At 36.8% G+C, this 23,132-nt stretch overlaps 1 protein-coding gene across 1 annotated transcript; it reads left to right on the top strand.

Annotated features, from left to right (window-relative positions):
• Window positions 1-1,945: 1,945 nt before the first annotated feature.
• Window positions 1,946-22,912, top strand: LOC140155159 (notchless protein homolog 1-like). Its single transcript, XM_072177890.1, has 13 exons — window positions 1,946-2,057; window positions 7,673-7,818; window positions 8,515-8,732; window positions 11,013-11,092; window positions 11,778-11,854; window positions 13,126-13,260; window positions 14,910-15,065; window positions 15,647-15,782; window positions 16,749-16,795; window positions 19,353-19,555; window positions 20,418-20,460; window positions 20,904-21,091; window positions 21,672-22,912. Exons 2-13 carry the CDS (start codon window positions 7,687-7,689, stop codon window positions 21,682-21,684), a joined length of 1,428 nt encoding a protein of 475 aa, XP_072033991.1. The 5' UTR covers window positions 1,946-2,057; window positions 7,673-7,686; the 3' UTR covers window positions 21,685-22,912.
• The last annotated feature ends 220 nt before the right edge of the window (window positions 22,913-23,132 follow it).

Below are 23,132 nucleotides of genomic sequence, written 5' to 3'. Positions count from 1 at the left end.
TTTTGGAAAGGTAAAATGTAAAAATTGTTTATTTTTACAAACTTAGGGAAATTATGTGTTATTTTGCAAAGTGAAGAGATCAAAGTGACAGTTATGAATGAGGTTAATAACTTTGCATCGGTAATATGTCGGGCATTGTGAAAAAAAACGTTTTGATTTGGACCTCGGAATATCCCTCGGGGCTACAGCCATCGGGATATTCCTCGGTTCCAAAGCAAAAAAAAATTCACAATGCCTTCCAAATAACCGATGCGCAGTTATTAACCTCTTTATTAACCTTTTTTGTGTAGAGGGGAAAGAAGAACCACTCATCGCACACTAGCACATTTAAACATGAATTTACAAATGGAAACAAAACATGCATAGGCAGATATACCAGAGAAAAAACTTTTTTGTGTGTTTCTTGTTTGTTTGTTTATTTTGCAGTTTTTATAATTTTTTTCCCTTAAGATAGCATTTAGGGCCTACGAAGAAAACCTGTTAAAATACAATTATTATTTTTCTTTATGTTCAATGATTTGTTTAAATTTTAACTATCTACTGAAAATAGCAAATACTGCCAGTTTATATAAGACAAAGGATATTTTTTGCGTACTGAATCATCGGTTTTTTTTGCTTCCTATCTTCTGAAGATAGCATTTAGGGCCTACGAAGAAAATAATTAACACCTCCAGCGGAATCTGTTAAAAATTTTTTTTCTTTATGTTCAATGATTTTTAAAATTTTGACTATCTACTGCTTCGTCATTTTAGCATTTCTTTATTGCTTTGCATTCGGCTTATTGGCTATTTATTTCTAAGCGTGCCGTACTGAATCATAATCTAGAACGCATGTTAGGCAATGTTTTTTGGAACATTATTATTTTTCATGTTTTTTTCTTTGCTTGCTATCTTCTGAAGATAGCATTTAGGGCCTACGAAGAAAATAATTAATACCTCCAGCGGAATCTGTTAAAAACCCTTTTCGTGTACATATTTTTTTTCTTTATGTTCAATGATTTTTTTTTAAATTTTAACTATCCACTGAAAATAGCCTTACTGCCGGTTTATGTAAGACAAAAGATATTTTTTGCGTACTGAATCAATGTTTTTTTTTTTTTTTAATAGCAGCCCTGTTTTACATTTTTGTTTCTTATATTTTTCTTTCATGTTCCTGATAATCTCTGCTATATAGGCCTAAGTGCTGTTTTAAATTTTGGTCAGCTTCGTCAGGGGCGTGCCCAGAAACCGGGACCCCGGGGGCTGAAGTCTGAACGAAAAATGTTTAAAGGCTTAACATCGGCGCGTGAGCGCCGCAGACGCGCTTGCTTGACAGGGGGTGTCGGAGGGGATGTGCCCCTCAGAATTAGACAATTTTTGAAAGTGAAAGCCCCAATGGAGCCATTTGGTGCAACATTTTACACATTTATTGGTTGTTTTCGGAGCATTATATTTTAACAGATTTCCAACCGAGCCGCGAATTTTAGTTTTATATGAACACGCATGATCAATAACTCGCAATCAAAGCCTAAATGAAAAGGCATTTGGTGCAACATTTTTACATTATTATTGGTTATTTTGGAGCATAGGCCTATGCATCTATTTATAGGAATATTTTCCATTCAGCTCCATTCTCGGGAAATTTGACCGAAAAAGAGGCTATATAACTGTGTTCAAATTTCCTTCAAAATTTGTGAATAGGCCTATGGATCCACTTTTGAGGTGCTTTTTTTTCTCCCCATTTGATTTTAGGTGCCACTCTCTCTCCCTCCCTCTCTCTCTCTCTTCCTTCTCCCTTCTTTCTCTTTCTCCTCTTTTTTTTTTTTAAAGACCCGGGGGGCTGAAGCCCCGAAGGCCCCCCCTGGGCACGCGCCTGTTCGTTATTTTAACATTTCTTTATAACTTTGCATTTGGCCTATTTTTTTCTCATGTCCCACCAAAAAATACTGTCGAAACGCTCAAAACGCTCATTCCAGATCCTAAAAGAAATCGCAAATATTTTATAGTGGTGAGCGCCCTTAACCAACCATCGTGCATCGTGTTGTTGTGCAAGTGATCGTTTATAAGCTTACTGAAAAGGTAGGTAAAATCGGTTTTGTTCATCAAGCACATAGGTGACAAGAAAAACGAGTTTTTATTTGAAAAATATTAATGACAACCGTTATGTGTGAATCTTCTTGTAATTATTATGTGCTTCAAAATATAAAATCCGGACGGGGTTGAGTTGTTAAAAAAACGGGGTAGCAGAATTCGACTACCATGTACATATAAAACTCCTCACCTCACCTCACCAGGCTGTGTTCGACCATTGTTGGACGTAGCCCTCTTCATGATTCTTCCACTGTTCTCTGTCTCTTGCATTTCTTGTCCATGTAGGTCCCATGCCCATGTAGGCAGTAATGTCATCACGCCACCTCCTCTTCTGTCTTCCTCTTGATCTTTTGCCTGTTCTTGGTTGCCATTCTGTTAGCCGTTTAGTCCATCTGTTATCTTCCCTTCGTGCCAGGTGACCTGCCCATCTCCATTTCGCTTCTTTGAGTTTCACCATAATGTCTTTGACTTGAGTATGACGTCTTATTTCAGTGTTCTTACACAGCCGTGACGTTAGTCACGGCTGTGTCTTTTTTCTTACAGGTTCTTTCTTTCTTTCTTCTGCCGACCATTACATTTGCTCTAGCACTCACATGCTTACACCGATTTGGATCTAACTTGGTCACAACCATCATTGACCATGCCCCTACATGTCATATGAAACTCGTGGGGTCAAAGGTCACGCTGGGGTCATAGGGGTCAAAAACGTGATTTCAACTCAAAATGCTTCTTCTCCTACAGATTACGTATGACGGTGACCCCACTTGCACACATGCATTGCTATTACCCAGTGTCTATGGGGTCCTCACAGATTTGGGGTCAAAGGTCATTAAGGGGTCACTTCCGTATAAAACGAAAAACCTTCAAAAATTTTATTTGCTAAGAAAAACATAGGACAGTAACGGTATGTTCACACATAAATTGTAGTTACCCTGTGTATATGTGGTATTTTTTTATTTAGGGTCAAAGGTCATTAAGGGGCCACTTCCGTACAAAACGAAATACCTTTAAAATGCTTCTTCTCCCACAAATTACGTGGGACAGTAACACCACTTGCATACATGCATTGTTATTACCCAGTGTCTATGGGGTCCTCACAGATTTGGGGTCAAAGGTCATTAAGGGGTCACTTCCGGTATAAAACGAAAAACCTTCAATGTTTTTTATTTGCTAAGAAAAACATAGGACAGTATCAGTATGTTCACACATGAATTGTGGGTACCCAATTCATATGTGGTATTTTTTTATTTGGGGTCAAATGTCATTAAGGGGTCACTTCCGGTATAAAACGAAAAACCGTCAAAATTTTTTATTTGCTAAGAAAAACATAGGACAGTAACGGTATGTTCACACATGAATTGTGGGTACCCAATTCATATGTGGTATTTTTTTTTTTTTTGTCAAATGTCATTAAGGGGTCACTTCCCGTCTGAGACGAAAAACCTTCAAAATGGCCCTTCTGCCACAAGTAACATAGCAAAGTGGTGCCACATGCACCCATGCATTGACATTAGCCAATGTCTATGGCCGTTTTCATATATTTTGGGGTCAAAGGTCATTAGGGGTAACAACACGGCTGTGTTCGTGGGTTAGACCACAGCTTAGTCTAGTTGATTTTATCCCTTAAGGTAATGTGTAGCATCTTCCTTTCCATTGCTCTTTGGGCTGTTTGTAGTTTCTGTTCCAGGTACTTGGTTGTTGTCCATGTTTCTGCCCCATATGTCATTGTTGGCAATACACACTGGTTGAACATTCTACTTCTCAGATACATTGGTAACTTTTTATCACATAGAATGTCTTTGAATCTTCCAAAGCAACTCCAACCTGCCTTTATTCTGATCAGAGTTTTTAAAAAAAAATATAATATAATAAATATAAAACTCGGATTAAGACAATTAGTTTAAAGCTATATTGTAATATTTCTATAACATTTCTATATTAAAAATAGATTATTATTTCTTTTCCATAAAATGTTAGCTTTTACTATCAGGTATGTCCCCTTAATTTTGAGCCGAACAAATCGATCATGACATGAGAGCCAACTCGGCACAACAGATATTGCGTTGCCGTTGAGGGTACTACGCAAAGCCCACACGCTTACGGAGCAAGCACATCTTTTGAGAATTGCCCAATCACGGCCTTAGCTAGTACAAGGAACTTATAGGTATCCTAGGTGAATTCAAATTTGCCATCAAACTGCATCATTTCATATATCAAATTAAAGCTCCTTGAGTAAACAAAGCCAAAACTGAAAACCATTTTTTCATAGCACTTTCCTTAGCAAAGTTACATCTTGTCAAAGATTGACTTTCATCAAAAAGTTTCAGCTAGCAAAATTCCCCAAAACGGCATTTCGGGGGTGTTTCTAGATCTTAACACTTCCTACGACCAAGGGCAGCCATTTTGAGAAATTGGGTGTTTTTTGGGTGCTTTTATAATAGCTGCCGGTTACTGATTTTTGCAAATAAAATTCTCTAGATTGTGTAGATTTTGTGTTGAGTTTATATTATTTACTCAAATGTATCAAAATATTATTTATACATTTATTTGTGAATAAAATGCAAATAAAATATAAAAACTGATCAGTTAGAGCAAATGTTATTATTATTTTTTTAGTATTTCACTGTCAATTTACGAAAGCCAATTTTTTTTCAATAAAATAAAAACACTGAATGTAAATCATATGCATGATATGCATGCATTGCATGTCGCTTCAACTTTCACTGCATTCATGACTTTCAAGTTCGATAGCTAGTGACGATGATGTCAATGCTTTTTCGCTTTTGTGACGCAAGCGTGTGGACAAACCGCAATTGTACGCTTGCGTGTACATTCTTTGCGATGAACTTTACTCGCACAATTCTAAATTTCTAATACTGCGGTCACCGAAATGCAAATGAACGTCACTACAGAACTCGAGGTGAACCAAATCCTATGTACATGTACGTGTCATGTACTGTTATTGAATATTTATTTATTTTGAACCTATGAAAATATCAAATTATAAAACAAACACACACACAAAACAGACAAACTTACATACAGGGGTATATCTATTCTGCATAACTGCTTACTCGCGAAATGCCACGCTGCCCTGATGTATTTTATGATTGGCGATGGAGCAAGAATCATACGTGAAATGCAGTGCATTACCATCACGTATTGAAAATTGCCCCACAGCTTTCATATATGTGACCCTCGCACAACTGAGCCCTGAAGTCGCCAATCATCATTTTTGAGATATTCAACCAAAATATTCTGCTTGAAATTAGCTTTAAAATGATGTATATCATGTCTATAGTACTTGACATTTAAGTAGTGAAAAATCAATAAAACAGTCAATAAATCCTTTCTTTCCTATTGTTTATTGTTAAGTTCGATGGAGCATATCTCAATAGTGGCACTGGCGACATCCGGGCTCAGTTGTGGCGAGGAGTCACATATCGAAATCTCCCCGATGCTTGTTCATCGCTGTCAACAGCTATATTGGGTCCTGAGTCACTCCCAAAGTTGCCCTGATTTCCATTCTTCCTAAAACTTTCGAATTCACTATCACTTTTATCTGATTGGTCTTGAAAAACGCGATTTAGTTTGTCAAATTCACTGAATGTCGCCATTTTCGTGTCACACAAACCACATCAATGACAAATCTGAAAATAGTCCGTGGCGTTTTTAGATACTTTTTGGCGATCGCGATCCCAGGGTTTTGGCTGTTTGGCTCATAGACATGCCTTACATGCTTACTTTGCCCCCTGATTTTCAAGGGATTGAGGCTAGGTAAAGGGTCAACGTGTAAAAAATAGCCTTTAAAAGGAAAAATCCTAATTAAAAAAAAAAACGGGATAAAAATGTCATCAGAGAGAGACGGGACAGCTGTTTCAAATTAGGTGTATTTCAAAAGCGATTTGTGCGATTTTTTACAATTTTTATGAATGATTTATCGTGTTGACATTAGCTCAAAGGGCAGGACAAATTATTTTGATGTCACATGACCCAAGTGATTCACTTCTGAATCACTTTGTCGTAGGAAGTGTTAAGTCTCATTATGATAGCAGCTTTTTTTTAATGGAACTGCTATCCAAATCCTCTAAAATTCCATGTGCGGGTGACTTATCACCATAAAAAATCACATATTTGGGTCAAGTGAAGTATAGAAAACATATTTATGTAGGTTTCTTTCTTCGGGCACTTGTTTTAAATTTCTATGTAAAAATGCATTGACATTGTCGGCGAATTTGGCTGACTAGCAAATGTGTTAACTAAGGTTTGCCTGGGTTACCTAGAACTTAAATACGATGTCCTCATTCACAAACTGATTTTATCTGTCCATCGTATAAGACTGTTAGTGTTACCGCACGGCAGCTGGTTGAAGGAATATTACACAGTCAAGAATAGGCTCCATCATTTTTTTGTTCTGATCCCTCCCAGTCTCCCAAAACATCAAAAGCGTTGCACATTTACTTACTTAAGACTGTCCTTTTTCATATACGCAGACAAAGTAGGGCCAAGCTAGTCTAGAAATGGTCAAATTTTGGCAAGAAATATCTCTGTGTAATCCTATGTAAGTCCCATATCACATCGTTATCGGCGATCGTGATTTTTTTTCTGAAGTTTGGCTGGTACCTACTAGCGTCATGCACGTGATGTGACACAGCTAAAATAATCGATCGGGGATCATTAAAACGTCAACAAATTTCAAAACACAGAAAGCAGTAAACTTAATGGCGAGCGGTCCGAATTTTGAGCCATACAAGTTTACGTGGTGAACTAGGCCTTAGCCTTGGCTTAGGTCGCGCGATTGTGTTGTTCCACGCATGCACAGAAAGTATGCTGACGCAATTTGTACGCAGTTCATCAGGTACATCATGGTCAAGTATTTTGAGGTGGGCACCCAAAAAAGGTGGAGCTGTCACATTTTCCAAAAATAAATTTCTTCTTATTCCGATATTTTTGCTAAAATCCATCATGAAGAAATGGTTTTGGTCTTATTTTGAAGATAAATTATTTAATTTAATGAAATAATAACAAATACAGTTGATCAAATGTATTAATTACTTACAACAGCTTAATAAAGTTAATTAGTCAGGGGTGGAGCAGGAAGCGGAGGAGCTCTGTGTAATTCCAATGGGAAGTTGGTGTTCATTAATTAAGTAATATTAATGTATGCACTCTGTTGCCTAGTAGAAGTAAAAATGCATAATGCTCTCATGATCGAGAATTGGATATTTTGCCGTACGGTACGGTAAGGGGTAGCCCAACAGTGACACATCGTGGCCCTAAGCATGTGACGTGAGTACTTTTATGAATGCAGGGTGAACCTTTGAAACTGCAACTTGAGTTCAGTGCGGCTGCCTCCATGTGCCCCGGTTAGTGCAATAGATCGGAGGTCATGCCACTCACGGCCCTAAGGTGTCCTGCCAATGGTGAGGAAGGAGCCACTAGGGCCATGATGTGTCGGGCTACAACAACAACAAATCCCTATTTTTACTTTGAATGCTCACATAGCACAGTAAGCACACTCTCAAAACAGATGTAGCAAAGATATTGTGTTTGTTTACTGTTACCATGGATATTTAAAACTCTTTGTAATTCTGTATTTTCAGGTGTTGGTAGCACTATGGAGGAAGGACAGCGGATTTTGGCTCAATTCGTGAGCGAGACGGGGGAAACAACAGGGACACCATTTGACCTCCCTGTTGATGTAACAGCTGAAAAATTGCAGATGATATGTAATGCTCTCATCAAAAAGGTATAGCTAGAAAGTGATAAATATGTCCTTGAAAAATAAGATTTAAAAGAAGCCCAGTGATATATACCGTAGTGTGTTGCACACACAGTAGTGTGTTGCACACACAATGCATTGATCCGTAGCCAGAATTCACAGCCAGAATTAGCAATAAGTTCCTTATCCAGGTAATTTTCAAGCTGACTCAATTTTTACGCAAGAGCATACTAAAACCACCGCCATGGTACTTGCAACATTCCGCACCATAGGCAACACGGCAACATATTTTTAAACCGTCACAGGGACTCTCACCCAGTGACAATCAAATTTTACTGTATTTAATTAATTTGAAGGTTAGTTTTGTGGGGTTCGTTATTGAACCTCAACGGTTTTAGCTTGTATTAATTAATGTTATTTATTAATATAGGCCTACTTGTTTGTGATATTGTAAGCGTTTTAAAATTTCAAAATAATCCCATTCAATTACACGGCTAACAAATGAAATTTACTGAAGTTAGAGAATGCACGGCGTTCACCACCTGACCAGTGTGTAGTTATTTTTTGAGAAAAATGCAAAATTAGTCACAAAATTTATCAGGGGGTATAGTGCCACCTTAATATTCCTCTCTCTGTCTTTTTACATGTTAGTGTCCCTCTCTAGTTATTTTATATATAGTTTCAAAATTGAAAAAGAAATTTGTTGAACTCTTTTCATTTCAGGAAGAAACTGTTCCATACTCCTTCTTTGTTGATGACACTGAAATAACCCAAACCCTTGGTGACATCATTGATGCAGAGAGCCAGGAGACAGAGAAAGTTTTGCAAATAGTATACCAACCACAGGCTGTGTTTAGGGTGCGTGCTGTAACGAGATGTACCAGCTCAATAGAGGGCCATGCTGAAGCAGTTATATCAGTAGCATTCAGTCCTGATGGAAGGTATGTAGTTGTATGAATACAGTGCATGTAAGTCACTATTTTTGGGCAGGTAACTCAAACTGATGCAATCAGTCCGAAGGTGGCAATTGTGAAATTGAGAAACAGGTAGAAATATGGAGAAAACAATAGTACATTAGATAAGAAATTGGTAGGAAGTATAAAAGCAAATTACCCAAAATTACATACATTAAATAGCGCTGCTACATTTAGAATGAAGTGCTCAAAAAACAAGAAACAGAGCAAAAGAACATAAAGGAAAAAAATCAGAACTGCCTGTGATAAAAGGCTACAAAATCTAAGGAAACAAATGTGACTTTAGAACCCTCTTGAAAATACCCACTGATTGTGATTCCCTAATACCAATCTATTCCAGGTGCGTGGCGCAACATAGGAGAAGGTCCTGCGTTCAGCTGACATAGGGGTTTTGATTGTATTGTGCTCAGTCAGGATGGTATCAGTGGTAGAACGCAGGGAGTAAAAACAAGTTGGTTATAGCAGGATTTGAACCTGGATTATGAGTCTAGTGCTCTACCACATGTATCCAGTTTTGAGGGATGGTGACTCCTGTTAACAATATCCTTGCCCAGGTGCTGGTCAGAGCCAAAACAACATTGCTGCCCCATTGCCAGGGATCACACCCAGTTGCCTACACTATGATACAACATGGGCATATACAGTAAAGGGGAGCATTGAAGATCCAGCTGTTTAGTTCAGTACAGCTAAAGCAATTTATTACACTTATTCTTATGTATAAATTGTTTACTATTAAAAGCTCAAACATTTGTAGCCAAGCATGCTAGGGATGTTTTGATTTAAGCAATAACATGTTTGGTTACTGGACAAGGCAAGGTGGTGATTAGGGTGATTCACAAAAAATGAAATTGGTATTTTTCAACGGGACACCCCCTCATTTTGTTCATTTTGGTAATAAAATCATACCTGCAAAATATGAAAAAATTCAAAAAGTTTAGGGGTGCTACCGGTCAATGAACTTCTGTACACAAAGTCAATGGGATTTTTTGTTAAAAATTTCAAACGCTTATTTCAGGGCCTAAAAAGTCTACCAGGCTTGCAAAACTGAAGTAAATGTTCAATGATATACCTAACTTGGTGAAAACATGGGTTTTTACCAAATTAAAGTTCATAGTTGACTGTAATAATAAAAAATGTTTCAAAAGTGACAGAGGGTGTAGCTCAAGAAAAGAATACCCTGGGATATCCCCTGGAATCCAACCAGGCACCCCAAATTTATACCTTATTGAACTGAACTGTTGATAAAAAAAGATTAAAATTCTTCACATATTAGTTTACCCCAATGGTGATACCAGCTTTTGAAATCTTATGTAATAGTAACTATCAAAATCCATACATCTGTATCAGGGGTGGTCATTATGGCCATACCTGTTGAAGATTTGTATTGTTTGAATTGAATGACCACAGGAAGGATTAGATTCACCATGGTTGAAAAGAAATGTATATAAATTGGGGTCACAACATTGGATAGTGGCCAGTTCAAAACTACACCTTGTGCAAGGTACTTGTGACAAGAGCTAGAGTGGCTAAGACACATTTACTACTGGATTACACATTAAACATTACACTACACTTACATAAAATTACAAACCTACACACATTCAACACTTGAATAACATAATTTACAGTTACAAACCTACATACATTTCAATCATTTTGACACATCAAAAACAAAGAAACAACAAAAAAAAAAACATTAAAAAAAAAAGAAAGAACTAGAGCCCCATAAACACAACTTTATATTAGCCAAGTACCATAATATTTTGGCTGTTCCAGCAACTGCCTTGCCCCAAATGTAACAGTTTTCACAAAATGCAATTTTCTGGAAAGCGGGTTAAAATTTTACAATTTTCTTTAGCATTTATTTTAAGGACATTACTCACACTATGATCAAATATTTTTGGCACAATCAGGGAAAATTAACATGGCTTTTTGTGTTGTAAAGAAAATGGCTCATAAATCCCATTGACTTTGTGTACAAAAGTTCATTGACCGGTAGCACCCCTAAACTTTTTGAATTTTTTTCATATTTTGCAGGTATGATTTTATTACCAAAATGAACAAAATGAGGGGGTGTCCCGTTGAAAAATACCAATTTCATTTTTTGTGAATCACCCTAGTGGTGATATTAGTAACTTTATTTTGCAAATTGCGTTCCTTTTGGCCTGGCAGGATCTGATTTTGTCTCTATAGAAGTTATGTGCAACTTTCTTGCTTACCGACGATGTGATTTTTTTTTGCTACTAGATATTTGGCAAGTGGGTCTGGAGACACAACTGTACGATTTTGGGATGTCTACACAGAAACACCACATTTCACTTGCAAAGGTAAGCATATCACTACTAATGCTAGGCAGGATACAGTGACTGTTGATGGAAGTCACAAAATCTATCCCATATTCAAAAGTCTGTACGTGCATATGCTTCGTAGCATAAGCACAGTGTCAACTGGATGATAAAAATGCAGAAGTGAGGGAACAACCAAGCAGTCCAATTTTGTAAAGATAGACTGTTGAAGTGTATAAATCAGACCAGCTGGGGCACTAGCAATGGTCACTCATCATGATATATGTAACATGCTGAAAATGTGAATGTTGAAGAAAAGATTTGTTTCATTATGTAAAATTAGTCAAATTTATTGTATATTACTGTTGCTCAGCAGTTATTTTCTTTCCTCTGAATGTTGGAAGTATTTTACATTCACATGCATTCACATTTATGCATGTTAAGGATGGGTGCAGTGAATTTTTGCAAGGCAATGCTTCAAAGTAGCATGTTGTCAAGTACTCAGCGGTATAACTCTCTTGTAAACCAATTTAATGAAAATAAAGATTCACTTATGATGCTGCCAGGTAATGATGATACCATGTGACTTGGAGCTTTGCTTTAGTGCTTAGACCAACCAAGACAGGCACAGGGTAATCAAAATTGTCTACCCAGAGGTCAAGTCATTGTAGTCAGCCTCTGCGTCATTTTACATGAAATGATTTTATTTGTTGTTTACTATTTGCAGGTCACAAACACTGGGTTTTGTTTATAGCATGGTCACCAGATGGTAGGAAATTGGCATCAGGATGTAAAAGTAGTCAGGTAATTAATTGTCACTAACACACACCCCTACTGTACAGTGAATACACTCACCCGGCCCCTTTTTAGACTGCCTAATTGGGCCATACACAATTTTGTATTACATTCAAACTCAACCATGACTGAAGCATTTTCAAATGCATATCAAGGTTATTTGCAGCCCATCCCCAGTTTGAATGTTAATTTTATGCAAGTGTCCATATTTTCCAGGAATTGGGCTATAGCAGTTGAAATCCATACACCCCCCTATGGAAGACATGACCTTAATCTCCCACAAAGGGAGTATGAATTCTAGATGGGTTAGCTAAATGGGTGACTCCATTTGAAATCTACACCCCCTGTGTAGGAGATTAAAGTAATGTGTTCCATAGGGGGTATATGGATTTCAACTGGAATATCCCATTACAAGTACACACTCATGCCCACATACACATTTTCTATGAAAAAAAGTGATTGATAAATATTTTAAAATGAAACTTCTGTTAGAATTTAGAAACTAAGTCTTTATTTTTGTTTTCAGATGTTTGCAACATATTTCGGTACCAGAAACAAATTAGTTCGATCATTCGATCGTCCATCGATGCTTGGTCGATCCTTATTATTTAGGAAATCAATTAATGTACTATTGTTAATAGTGATAATATAGTAATTTTTGCCTGTAGCGATATTGACCAATATAAATTTAGGATTAATTCTGATTAATTAGTTGATAGGTCATTAATAACAAACATCGAAGCAGCATCAACGGTCGATCCAAAGATCGAACAAATTTTTTTCTAGTGCCTTAGTTTATCTTGATGCATTAAGGGTAGCAGCAAAAAATCAATTTTTAGTATCTGAATCAATATATGATTGACAAATAAGACTTTGATGTTTTGCAAACGTTGATTCTACAAATCATATACTTTGAAAACTTGCTTGATTTCTTGTTGTTAATGAGTTATGTACGTTTTACAAAAGTGTTGTTGTTTCAGCCCTCTTTGCAACATAACTCAAGAACCACAGGACCTACAAAAGTATATCTGTGATATTTGAATTCTTCTACACACTCACTATGAATTTGAAATGAGCAATGCAATTTTTGCCAAAGCTCAATACCATTCGCAAGATGCTATGAACTACTATATCACAACAGTTTAAAATAGTTGCTGATCTTAAACAAGACATTCATATTCAAACATAGCTATAAATGTATATGCTGTTGAGGTTAACATCTTAAAAAATGAACATTTACTATGTCTTGTTCTTAACATATTTTTGTTATTTCATTCCAGGTATTAATATGGGACCCTCAAACTGGCAAGCAGATAGGGCACACACTCACAGGGCACAAGCAGTGGATAACATGGTTGGCATGGGAACCATTCCATCTCAATGCAGAATGTAGGAGATTAGCTAGTGCTTCAAAAGTGAGTATCATATATGACATAATTAGCGTTAGTGATGATTGGGAAAGAGGCAATAACTTGGACAAATACAGTAATGATGTACCGTCCAATCATGAAATATATGTTGTCTCCAATTGGCTTATGAGGTGAGATACAAGTGTAATTATTCTGTAGAGTAACACATACTTTTAGGGTGCTCCAGTAGTGCACCCAACATGAAGGAGCTTTTAATTTTCTTTGTTTTAATCACCCTGATCTTCAGCATTACTGGTCATTTTCCCATTAATGTTCAAAAGTCTTGTTTACATTTCATTGCTGCACTCATTTTGTGGGTGAACCCAAAATACAGAAACATGTTTTTATTGTTTTATATAGTGTGCTACGATGATCATTTTGATTTTATGAAATTTTACATTAATATTACTGACTTTCATATAGCAGTTTCATATGGCAGACATTTATGCATTTGAAAATCTCTTTTCCGCCCATAACAGATCATTTCCCCTCATTTAATTTATGCAACAAAGTTAAGTTAAAGCCACATTGTAACATTTGCTGAGGAGGATGCCCTCAATATTTTTTCACACAATTGTAATGTACTTTATTAAGGGCTGGGGTATGAGCGTTTGGACAGTATTTATTTTGGGACATCAGAGCACATCAGACATATCGAATTGCATTCTGAATACGAAGAATGTCATTCTGATATCAAATAATTTTGATTTTTGAAATTAGCAATTTAATACACATTTTATGGCAAATCATTAAAAATTGATATTTTTGATATTTAACAGTACTTGAAGTAAACTTTATAAATCTGAATATTTATACTTAAAGTGTATGTAGGTGGAATGAAAAGCCGACGATCAATTGAAAATTTTGACCTTTCTTATTGAAGATATGGATTTTTTTCCCAAAACACCAAAAAAATAGGTCTTTTTGGGAAAAAAATCCATATCTTCAATATGAAAGGTCAAAATTTTCAATTGACCGTCGACTTTTTCCTCCTACTACATACACTTGAAGAATAGGCCTATATCATTAGATTTATATAATTTACTTGAGGACTGTTATATATCAAAAATTTGAAAAAATATCAAATCTTTATAATTTGTCATAAAATTTATATTATATTGTGATTTTCAAAAAATGAAAATTATTTGATATCAGAAAGACATGCTTCGTATTCAGAATGCAATTCGATAGGTCTGAGGTGCTCTCATGTCCTACAAAAAATACTGTCGAAACGCAATAAACGCTCATTTTAGATCCCTTAAAGTAACATACCCTGCAAAAATCAAGACTTAGGTGCTGCAGTTTTGTCAAAATCCGAGATTTTGAATAAAGCGCAGGAACCGTCGATTAATTATTACAATGGAAATATTAGTCGAACGTTCACACAGTGTTCATAACATAGTACGTACATGGCAAGCGGGACGGTGATACACACATCAAAGGATCGTACCATAGCATGCATTGGTGACAACGGCGCTGCATGGTAGTAAATTCCAATTTTCTTTGTTTTACCTCTGTTGTTTGGCTCAAAAATAAAAAAAGGACATATCTGACTGATTCACCATCATGTCAAAACCAACCATCTGCATGAAGCATTGAAGACTTCATGGCTAAGACATATCCTAGTTGATTGAATTGTTTGACTCATTTCATAGGATGGGACAATACGAATATGGGATGTAGCTGTGGGTAAATGTGAGAAGATTCTATCAGGTCATCTTCAGTCTGTTACTTGTATCAAATGGGGAGGTACAGGTTTACTCTACACAGCATCACAAGATAGGACCATCAAAGTCTGGAGAGCAGCTGATGTGAGTAGAATTAGGAATACAATGCATATTATAATAGGCCAAGAAAACAGGCTGTATCTCAGTAACCCATATGCTATTAGCAATGTGAAATCAGATTTACCTTGTAGTGCTTTGCAGTTGATGCATTTTAGACTTTTTGGCTTTTTGCAAAAAGATCAAAAAATCTGGTTGTAAAGTGCCAAGAAAGTGGTTAAACATGCAAGAGAAATAGAAATTCCATGTAGCACATTATTTTTTGCCAGATTTTTTGGAGGCAAACTTTTTATCCCCCGAACTACTAGCTCTTTTTCTGCATTGGATACATGTGTCTGCATATTTATTACCTTCACACAGCAAAAGCTGCCCTTGTAAAATAAAAGAAACACTTGATGTCATGTTCACGTTAGCATTTTTTTTTTAAATGGTGTCATTGATGTTACATGGTTGAATTCCTTTAAACAACAGAAGTTATTAATCAAGCTTAAAGTTTAAAATCACAAGTAATGTTTGAATAAATTTTATGGATATAACCTAAACATGATGTTTAAACCCACAATTGGTAACAATCTCTCAGACTTCTTGTTGATTTGTTTATATTTCAGGGTGTGTTATGTAGAACCTTACAAGGTCATGGTCATTGGGTGAATACAATGGCATTAAGTACAGACTATGTGATGAGAACAGGTGCCTTTGATCCAACACATGCAACAGTTGTACATAAAGATATCAAAGAATCCGGTATGTCATCTATCTTGGTCAGATATCTGTAAAATATAGTGTGATCTTACCAAATTTAACACACCTTATAATGAATTGGGCTATTTCTGTAGGAATCCATACACCCCCATGGAAGATATGATCTTAATCTTCAACACAGGGAGAGCGAATTATAATTGGGGTTACCTGAATGGGTGACTCTATTTGAAATCTACACTCCCTGTGTGGAAGATTAAGGTCATGTCTTCCATAGAGGTGTATGGATTTCAACTGGAATAGCCCATTTAAGATATTTCAACACAACTTTCTTGTCTCACCCTGCCCTAAAGCCCATCTAACCATGACACTGGCCATAGGTGTAGATCCTGGGGGATGGGGGATAAATCCCCAATATTTTGCGGGGGATGGTCCATACAATCATCCCCCAATGTTGGCGCCAGTATGTGGGTTTCTGACCAAATTAATTAACCTCATATTTGGCCATTTTAGCCCCAAAAGTACAAAATTTTGTCGCGCTTCGCATGAATTTATCCCACTTTTGCACCATATTTTATCAGTTTAGCTTTAATATGCCAAAATTTTTTGCACGCTTCGCGCGCATTTGTACCATAAGCTTATTATGTCGCCAAAAGGTGCTGGATTCACTAAACCCCATCCCCCCATGTCAAAAAGAAATCTACGCCACTGACACTGGCAATTTTTAGCTGGACATGTAAGTCTGTTATATTAAAATGTCATTTCCCCCTCAAACTTTCCATGCATTGTTGTTTTTAAGATTGCTACCATTAAATATTTAGAATTTCTCATCTTAATTTGGAAATTGACCGTGTAGATGTAATGATATACTTTATCACAAATTTTAATATGTTGAAGTACAACCTGAAAATCTTAATAGAATAGGTAGAATGTTGTACATGGGTGCAATATTTTTTTAAGTATGCTCCTGATATTGATAAATCATGTCTTTCAAATGTTTTAATATTTCAGCTGAAGAATTATCAAAGAAAGCACTAGAAAGATATAATTCTGTGAAGGTAAGCATAACTAGCACAAAACAATATAAGTATATTAACCATAAAATTCCAACAGCCTGAGTGCTTCCTGTTTACTTGGATAGGGGGTTGGCAACACACAGGGGCAGTGTCTTAGCTAGCTACCCGTCTGGCCGTCATTTTAGACGGGGAGTTTGCTCCTGGGACGGGCAAATTAATGCCTTTGACAGATGCTACATTATAATTGTAGGTGTTTAGAAAGTATGTTGACCTTTTTAGTAGACCAGGTTTGCAAAACAAGGCTATAGCAGCACATATTTGAACTCTTTGAACCCCCAAATGGGCTGTAGAAGTCTGGTAAATGTTTTAAAGGCCAAATTGGGACAGGCAAATTTATTCAAATGACGGGCAAACCTGAATTTCTAGCTAAGACCCTGCACAGGGGACCTGCGACCAACCCCAGTGGGAGTTAGGGTTAATTAGAAACATTGTATGGTTATGAAACTGAACAACTTTTTCTAGGTGTAAATGAAGTTTCTTAAACAACTGTCCTTTTTCCTATAATTTCATTGGTTCTTAGCCATGTTATATGAGACAATAGAGCACAGTTGGGTGCAAATAGAATTTCGCGGCTGTGTGTACTGTTTGCATTGCACATAACATGGTATGTGCGTAGTGATCTCACCTGTCAGTGTGGTGCGATATTTTGTGTCTGTGTGTGAAGGACTCAATGGATTTGCCAATTTCGTGCACGGGATTGAACTTGATAAAAAAGGCCATAAAGAGTGGATGTAAATTACATGCAAACATGATATCTAAGGTATCACAGGAGCTTGAGCTTAGATAATAGAGACTTTGCGAAATGAAGTTTGAAACCACAAACTTTAACATCTAGAGGATTATAGAGGATTATGTATTCAAAACCACTCTGCCATTAAAGCCGCTTGAAGTAGAAGTTAACGCGAGAATCTATAGTGTGCCGTAAATTATGATGAAAATACGTCATATTTAAGAACAATAGTTTGCATATTTCCTCATAGACTACATAATTACCTCTTATGTATTATCTAGTTAATAGACCAATTATTGGAAATCTAATTTGGTTTGGGTAAAAAACATGCCACATGTTGCTGAAAATTACTGAATGAATTATATTAAAATAAATTTTTGTTCCAAACGTCACACTTTTGTGTGTGCTCATCACGTACACCAAATCAGTTTGCGAAATGAAGTTTTGTCATGACTTCAACTTCAAGGGGATTAAGTTCCCGTAAAAATGGCCTGGTTTTACTTCAGCAAGCAGTGTACAATACTTCTGGAAGAGTAAAGCAGGTGCATAACATTTTTAAATATAACATATCATAGGTTGTGCCTGGTAAGAGAAGGGGTAGGGAGAAGGAGAGGGAGGGTATTGGAAGTGGACAGGGAGGTGCATTGACTGTAGCCAAGGAGGAGGGACAGCTCCCCCATGGGACATCTTGTCTTCTTTCTTGACCCTCCCCTGTTGGATGCTGGCCGCTGTGATATTTTATGCTTTTAGGCCTTTTTCTGCCATATTTTGCCCATTTTTGAACAAATGTTTCCCTTTGAGAATAGCCCCACGCCCTCCTAACAGAAAAAACCCTGACAACATCACTGGGGAGGGGGAAACAGGAGTGCGACTGGGGTATTATAGGAGGAAGTTTGAAAGAGCGAGTACAGATAGAGGAGAGAGGGAGGGAAAATATGGAGAAGGTAGGGGAGGGGAAACAGGAGGGAAGGGTAGAGAGATTGAGAATGAGGGGAAAGAAATAAAGAATAGGTGTTTCATTAGGCTTTGCGTAGTAAATTAGAATATGAAATAGACAAAGCTGACGAGCCTTTATTAAATAATATATATAGGCCTATCTTGAGAATATTAATTAAAACGTATAGCTAGCTTCAAAATAATAATTATGATAAGGAGAGTAGCGCTGGGTCCCGACATAATCCTCATTGAGTGGTATCGCGAGTTCATTCATGTTTATTCAAACAAAGCGCCTGAGATAGAGTCTTTTGTCTTGAAGTGGGACTAATAACCACTTGACTAAACAAAAGAGATACATTTTGATGCAGTCGGTTACAAGCTCTTACACATGCCCTTCTTTTGAACGCACATTGATACACATGTCCCAAGTTTAAGCGACAAGACGCTGTTGGTGCAGTAACCAATCATACGTTCGCATTGGAGTAAATTTGAGCAAGAAATCTAACTGATATTTCTGGAGTTGCGGTTCCAGTTAAAGTAAATTTTCAAACTTCATTTCGCAAGCTCTCTATTACGGTCATATCGACTGCTCAGTGCCAGAAGTAGGTAAGTGCAATAGATGCCATGTGTAGCCGAGTACAATACTACTGTCTGTAAATTGCCCAATGTTCACAGTGCAGCTATTGCACTTGCCTACTTCTAGCACTGAGCAGCCCATTATGTTGTTATCAGGTCAGACATAGTTTGAGAATTGTAAAGCAATATTGGGATTCTGTAAAGCTTGATCAAGTAGGGTTTTTTTTCTTTTTTCAATGTTTTTGGTTCTGGTATAACTGATGATTTCTGTATGATTATGCACTGTTTCTTTCCCAGGGTTCTGAGCCAGAGAGGTTAGTATCGGGATCTGATGACTTCACATTGTTTCTATGGCAACCGGAAAAGGAAAAGAAGTCAACTGCTAGAATGACAGGTCACATGCAGCTTATTAATGAGGTTATGTTTTCTCCCGACACCAGACTTATTGCGAGTGCATCGTTTGATAAATCTGTCAAGTTATGGGATGGAAGAACGGGCAAGTAAGTATTTGATGTATACATAGTCCCATGTGGGGATTTGTAGTTCGAAATGTACATGTGACATGTGTTTTTGTCACATCCATTAGGCCTTAAACAGCCTTCTCTTTTGGCACTCTTGGTTGGAAAGCTTTGTCCCTTAGAATAATTTGGCAGACATGAGAATTTTCAGTTTTTAAACTCAATTTTTTTTAGTCCAAAATTCCGCAACTTTATATAATTTCAGCCTTTTTTGGTACTTTTTTCTCAATTTCCAACTCAGTTTTAAATTTTCTCAGTTTTTTTTAGGAAAGTGCAGTCTCATGCCTGATTTGGGTAGATGTCTCATTTAAGATAGAACATCACAATATGCTAATTAGGATTATGGGGTTATGGTTAGGGTTGGGGTTAGGGTTAGTAACCCCTGACCCTAAAAAGCATATAACAATGTTCTTCTGTCTTAAATGAGACATTTACCCTAATTTGCATGTCATTGACATTCTACTTCTGCTTGTTTTTGTTCAACCCTGGGCAGTCACCATCTCACCTCAGAGGAGTCAAGAAGAGAATAAGTTTTTCATCTGGCATAAAGGACATGAACCAGTGAAATGTTAAACTATTTGTGCAGTTTCCATTCATTATATACAGATTCTGGGATTGTGTGAAGGGTTTAAAGTGAGAGAAGCAGAAGGATTAAATGGGTCAAAATGAAGTTCTTACAAATTTGAATTATTAAATTGATAGTAAAATTTCATCATCAATCTTACTATAAAGAGATTTTTTCTTTAATTTTATTTTATCCATCAGTAAACTTGGTTATGGTTAAAAATGAAACTTTAAGAACTCTCTCTCTCTCTCTCTCTCGCTCTCCTCAATTTTCCATCAGGTACATCACATCTTATAGAGGTCATGTAAACAGAGTTTACCAGGTAATATGAGTGTGTTTTGATATATTTATTATGATATTTTGATTCAACCAAGGAGCTCACATCTTATTCTTCAATATATTCATTTAAAATTCCTGATTTTGTTGTTCCTTTGTTTTTTCCACCAATTCATCTAGGCAAATTTCTCAACATGCTGGGCCAATTTTTGGCCTTATTGCACTTGACTAGGATATTGTGATTCAGTCTTTCAAATTGATATTTCGACTGATAAATTCATATATCATGCTCAAACCATTCAATTTATATTATGAATAGATAATAAAATTCATAATATATATACACATTCCCTATTAGCATTGTACCATAGATAGTCTGCATGTGGGGGAGGGGCTTATATATACAGGTTTATGTGTACAACTGGGTTAAATAAGTATCATACCTGTTGCATATACTGAACTTTATTTTACGACATCACCTTTTTTCAGGTTGCCTGGTCAGCAGATAGTCGACTCCTATGCAGCGGTAGCTCAGATAGCACACTCAAAGTATGGGATGTCAAATTGGGCAAGATAGCTGTAGATCTTCCAGGACATGCTGATGAGGTGTATGCTGTAGATTGGAGTCCAGATGGACAGAGAGTAGCCAGTGGAGGCAAGGATAAGGTTCTCAAAATGTAAGTTATGGTGCATAGATATGCTAGGTGTTGCACAATTAAAAAAGAGACAAAAGTTCATGCTTTTATACCAAGAAACATGGTTTCGTGATTGGATAACCTAGTTGTTCAAATTGCATAACATGTTTCTCCATTTGGAAACCTGATTTCTTGATTCTTGCACCAAATGTTTTAATGAACTACAACCCTGACGAAAAATGTTGCTACACCAGAGCGTTAATTGGCCAACATCCTTCCCCGCTCCAATATTGATTTGGACGACATCATCATCATTTCTACATTTTAGTCTCCCAACATTGAAAAATGGGGGGTGGGGAAGAGGGGAGTGTAAATTGAATGTGCATGCATTTGCAGCTATTATAAACTGATAATACGGCACTGTCACATATTTAGCTCTGGCGATTACTTAATATTAACACCAGCACGTGCTGGTGTGGCAACAAATTTCCAGCAGGATTGTAGAGCATCGCAAACTGTATAAATAGACTCAGAAAACTTGTTTTGGTTATAACAATGGTGGAAAAATGTGTGTTGGACTGTGATATAATTCTAGCTCTTGTTCTATTTCATTGTTTTCCAGATGGAGGAAATAGCTTTCAACTCAACCAAGGAAAGAGGTTTCGTCTGCTAGGTGGTACCAGTGTATTGATCTACAGATTTACTCAACAGATTCAATGCAAATCAACAAGCATGCTTGAGAAACTCCCATTTTATAACAGCAGACTGAAATTGGGAAGACACTTGTTTTGAGGATGGATCACCAGTGCAAAATATAAGTGGTAGTTTGGTCATTTTAGCAGTGGTCCAGATGTATCACAAATTTCTTTTCATTGTGAAAGAATAAAGGTCACTTATAATGATTTTCCTCATCTACGAACCAATGGGTATACCTGGACAAAACAGGAACATCAATGTTTTTGTTGTATCACTAGAAGACCTCCCAAGCAACATCAAAAAAGTAGAAAAGAGAAAGTAGGGGGAAAATGTTAATTTGAATAGAACAAAAATGGTCCCATGTGCAATTTTACAGTTGAATCTGGGTACCATTGTACTGCTGTTGTAGTCATGGTTTAGAAAAAGTATAGACCACTTGACATCACTGTTTATCAACAAAGGCGAGGGACTCGTCTATCGATATGCTTGAACGAGCCGCTACACTGTTCAATACCTTTCTAGTACTATATTAAATGTGGCGGGCGATTTAAAATGCATGTGCCCTTAGCAAACTACGATGCGTACGCACACTGCAGGGCAAAGAAAAATAGAAATTGCCATAATTCGCGCGCATACTGCCGGGCAATGACGAGCCACATGCCAAGTGGTCTATAGTTCTTGATAAAGGGGGGAAATGTCAAATTATCAGATCCACAGGGGTCAGAAAATCAAAAATGCTCCAATTTTGATTAAATTGGTAAAGAATTTGACACATTTTAAGCAACAAATCAGTTTGCCACAACTTGTTTCATAACAGGACAAAAATGGGCAAAGCCCATTCAATCCTGTTAAAGGCTCGGATAGCAACGTTTGCACAGTATTTTTTTGTGGGCCGCACATCAGACATATCGAATTGCATTCTGAATACAAAGAATGTCCTGATATTAAATTGTCCCACAAAAAATGCTGTGCAAATGTTGCTATTCGATCGCTTAAGCTGAACTTATTTTGTGATGTTACCCAGGTTATGAAACCCTTGAGAAATGGCAAACTGTTTTTTGTTTAAAATGATCAAATTCATTATAAAGTTGAGATAAAACACTTAGTTACATTCAAGGATTAAAAACAAATAATGCTCATTTACATCGGTATAATCTGTGCATTTATGCTGCCAGATACTACAGTGGAAACTCGTTATCTGAGATCGCTTAATCGAGAAACCGCTTACTACTTAACAGAAACTTCGTGGTCCCGATTTTCCCTATTATTTACTGTACAAAATAACCTGTTTAATACGAGGTAAATAAAAGCGAAATCCGCATAATCGAGCACTTGCTGTCAGTCAAAGCTTTTGTTTTCTATTGTTTTTATGATGGATAAAACAAGC

This window comes from Amphiura filiformis, chromosome 6 (assembly GCF_039555335.1).
Source record: "Amphiura filiformis chromosome 6, Afil_fr2py, whole genome shotgun sequence".
Taxonomy (NCBI): Eukaryota; Metazoa; Echinodermata; class Ophiuroidea; order Amphilepidida; family Amphiuridae; genus Amphiura; species Amphiura filiformis.
This window is presented reverse-complemented; position numbering and strand designations above follow the sequence as displayed.

Coding starts and splice junctions, on each gene's coding strand:
- LOC140155159 (XM_072177890.1), top strand. CDS start 7,687: ATGGAGGAAGGACAGCGGATTTTGGCTCAATTCGTGAGCGAGACGGGG. Junction 13,261..14,909: donor GATTAGCTAGTGCTTCAAAA/GTGAGTATCATA, acceptor CTCATTTCATAG/GATGGGACAATACGAATATG. Junction 16,796..19,352: donor AAAGATATAATTCTGTGAAG/GTAAGCATAACT, acceptor TTTCTTTCCCAG/GGTTCTGAGCCAGAGAGGTT.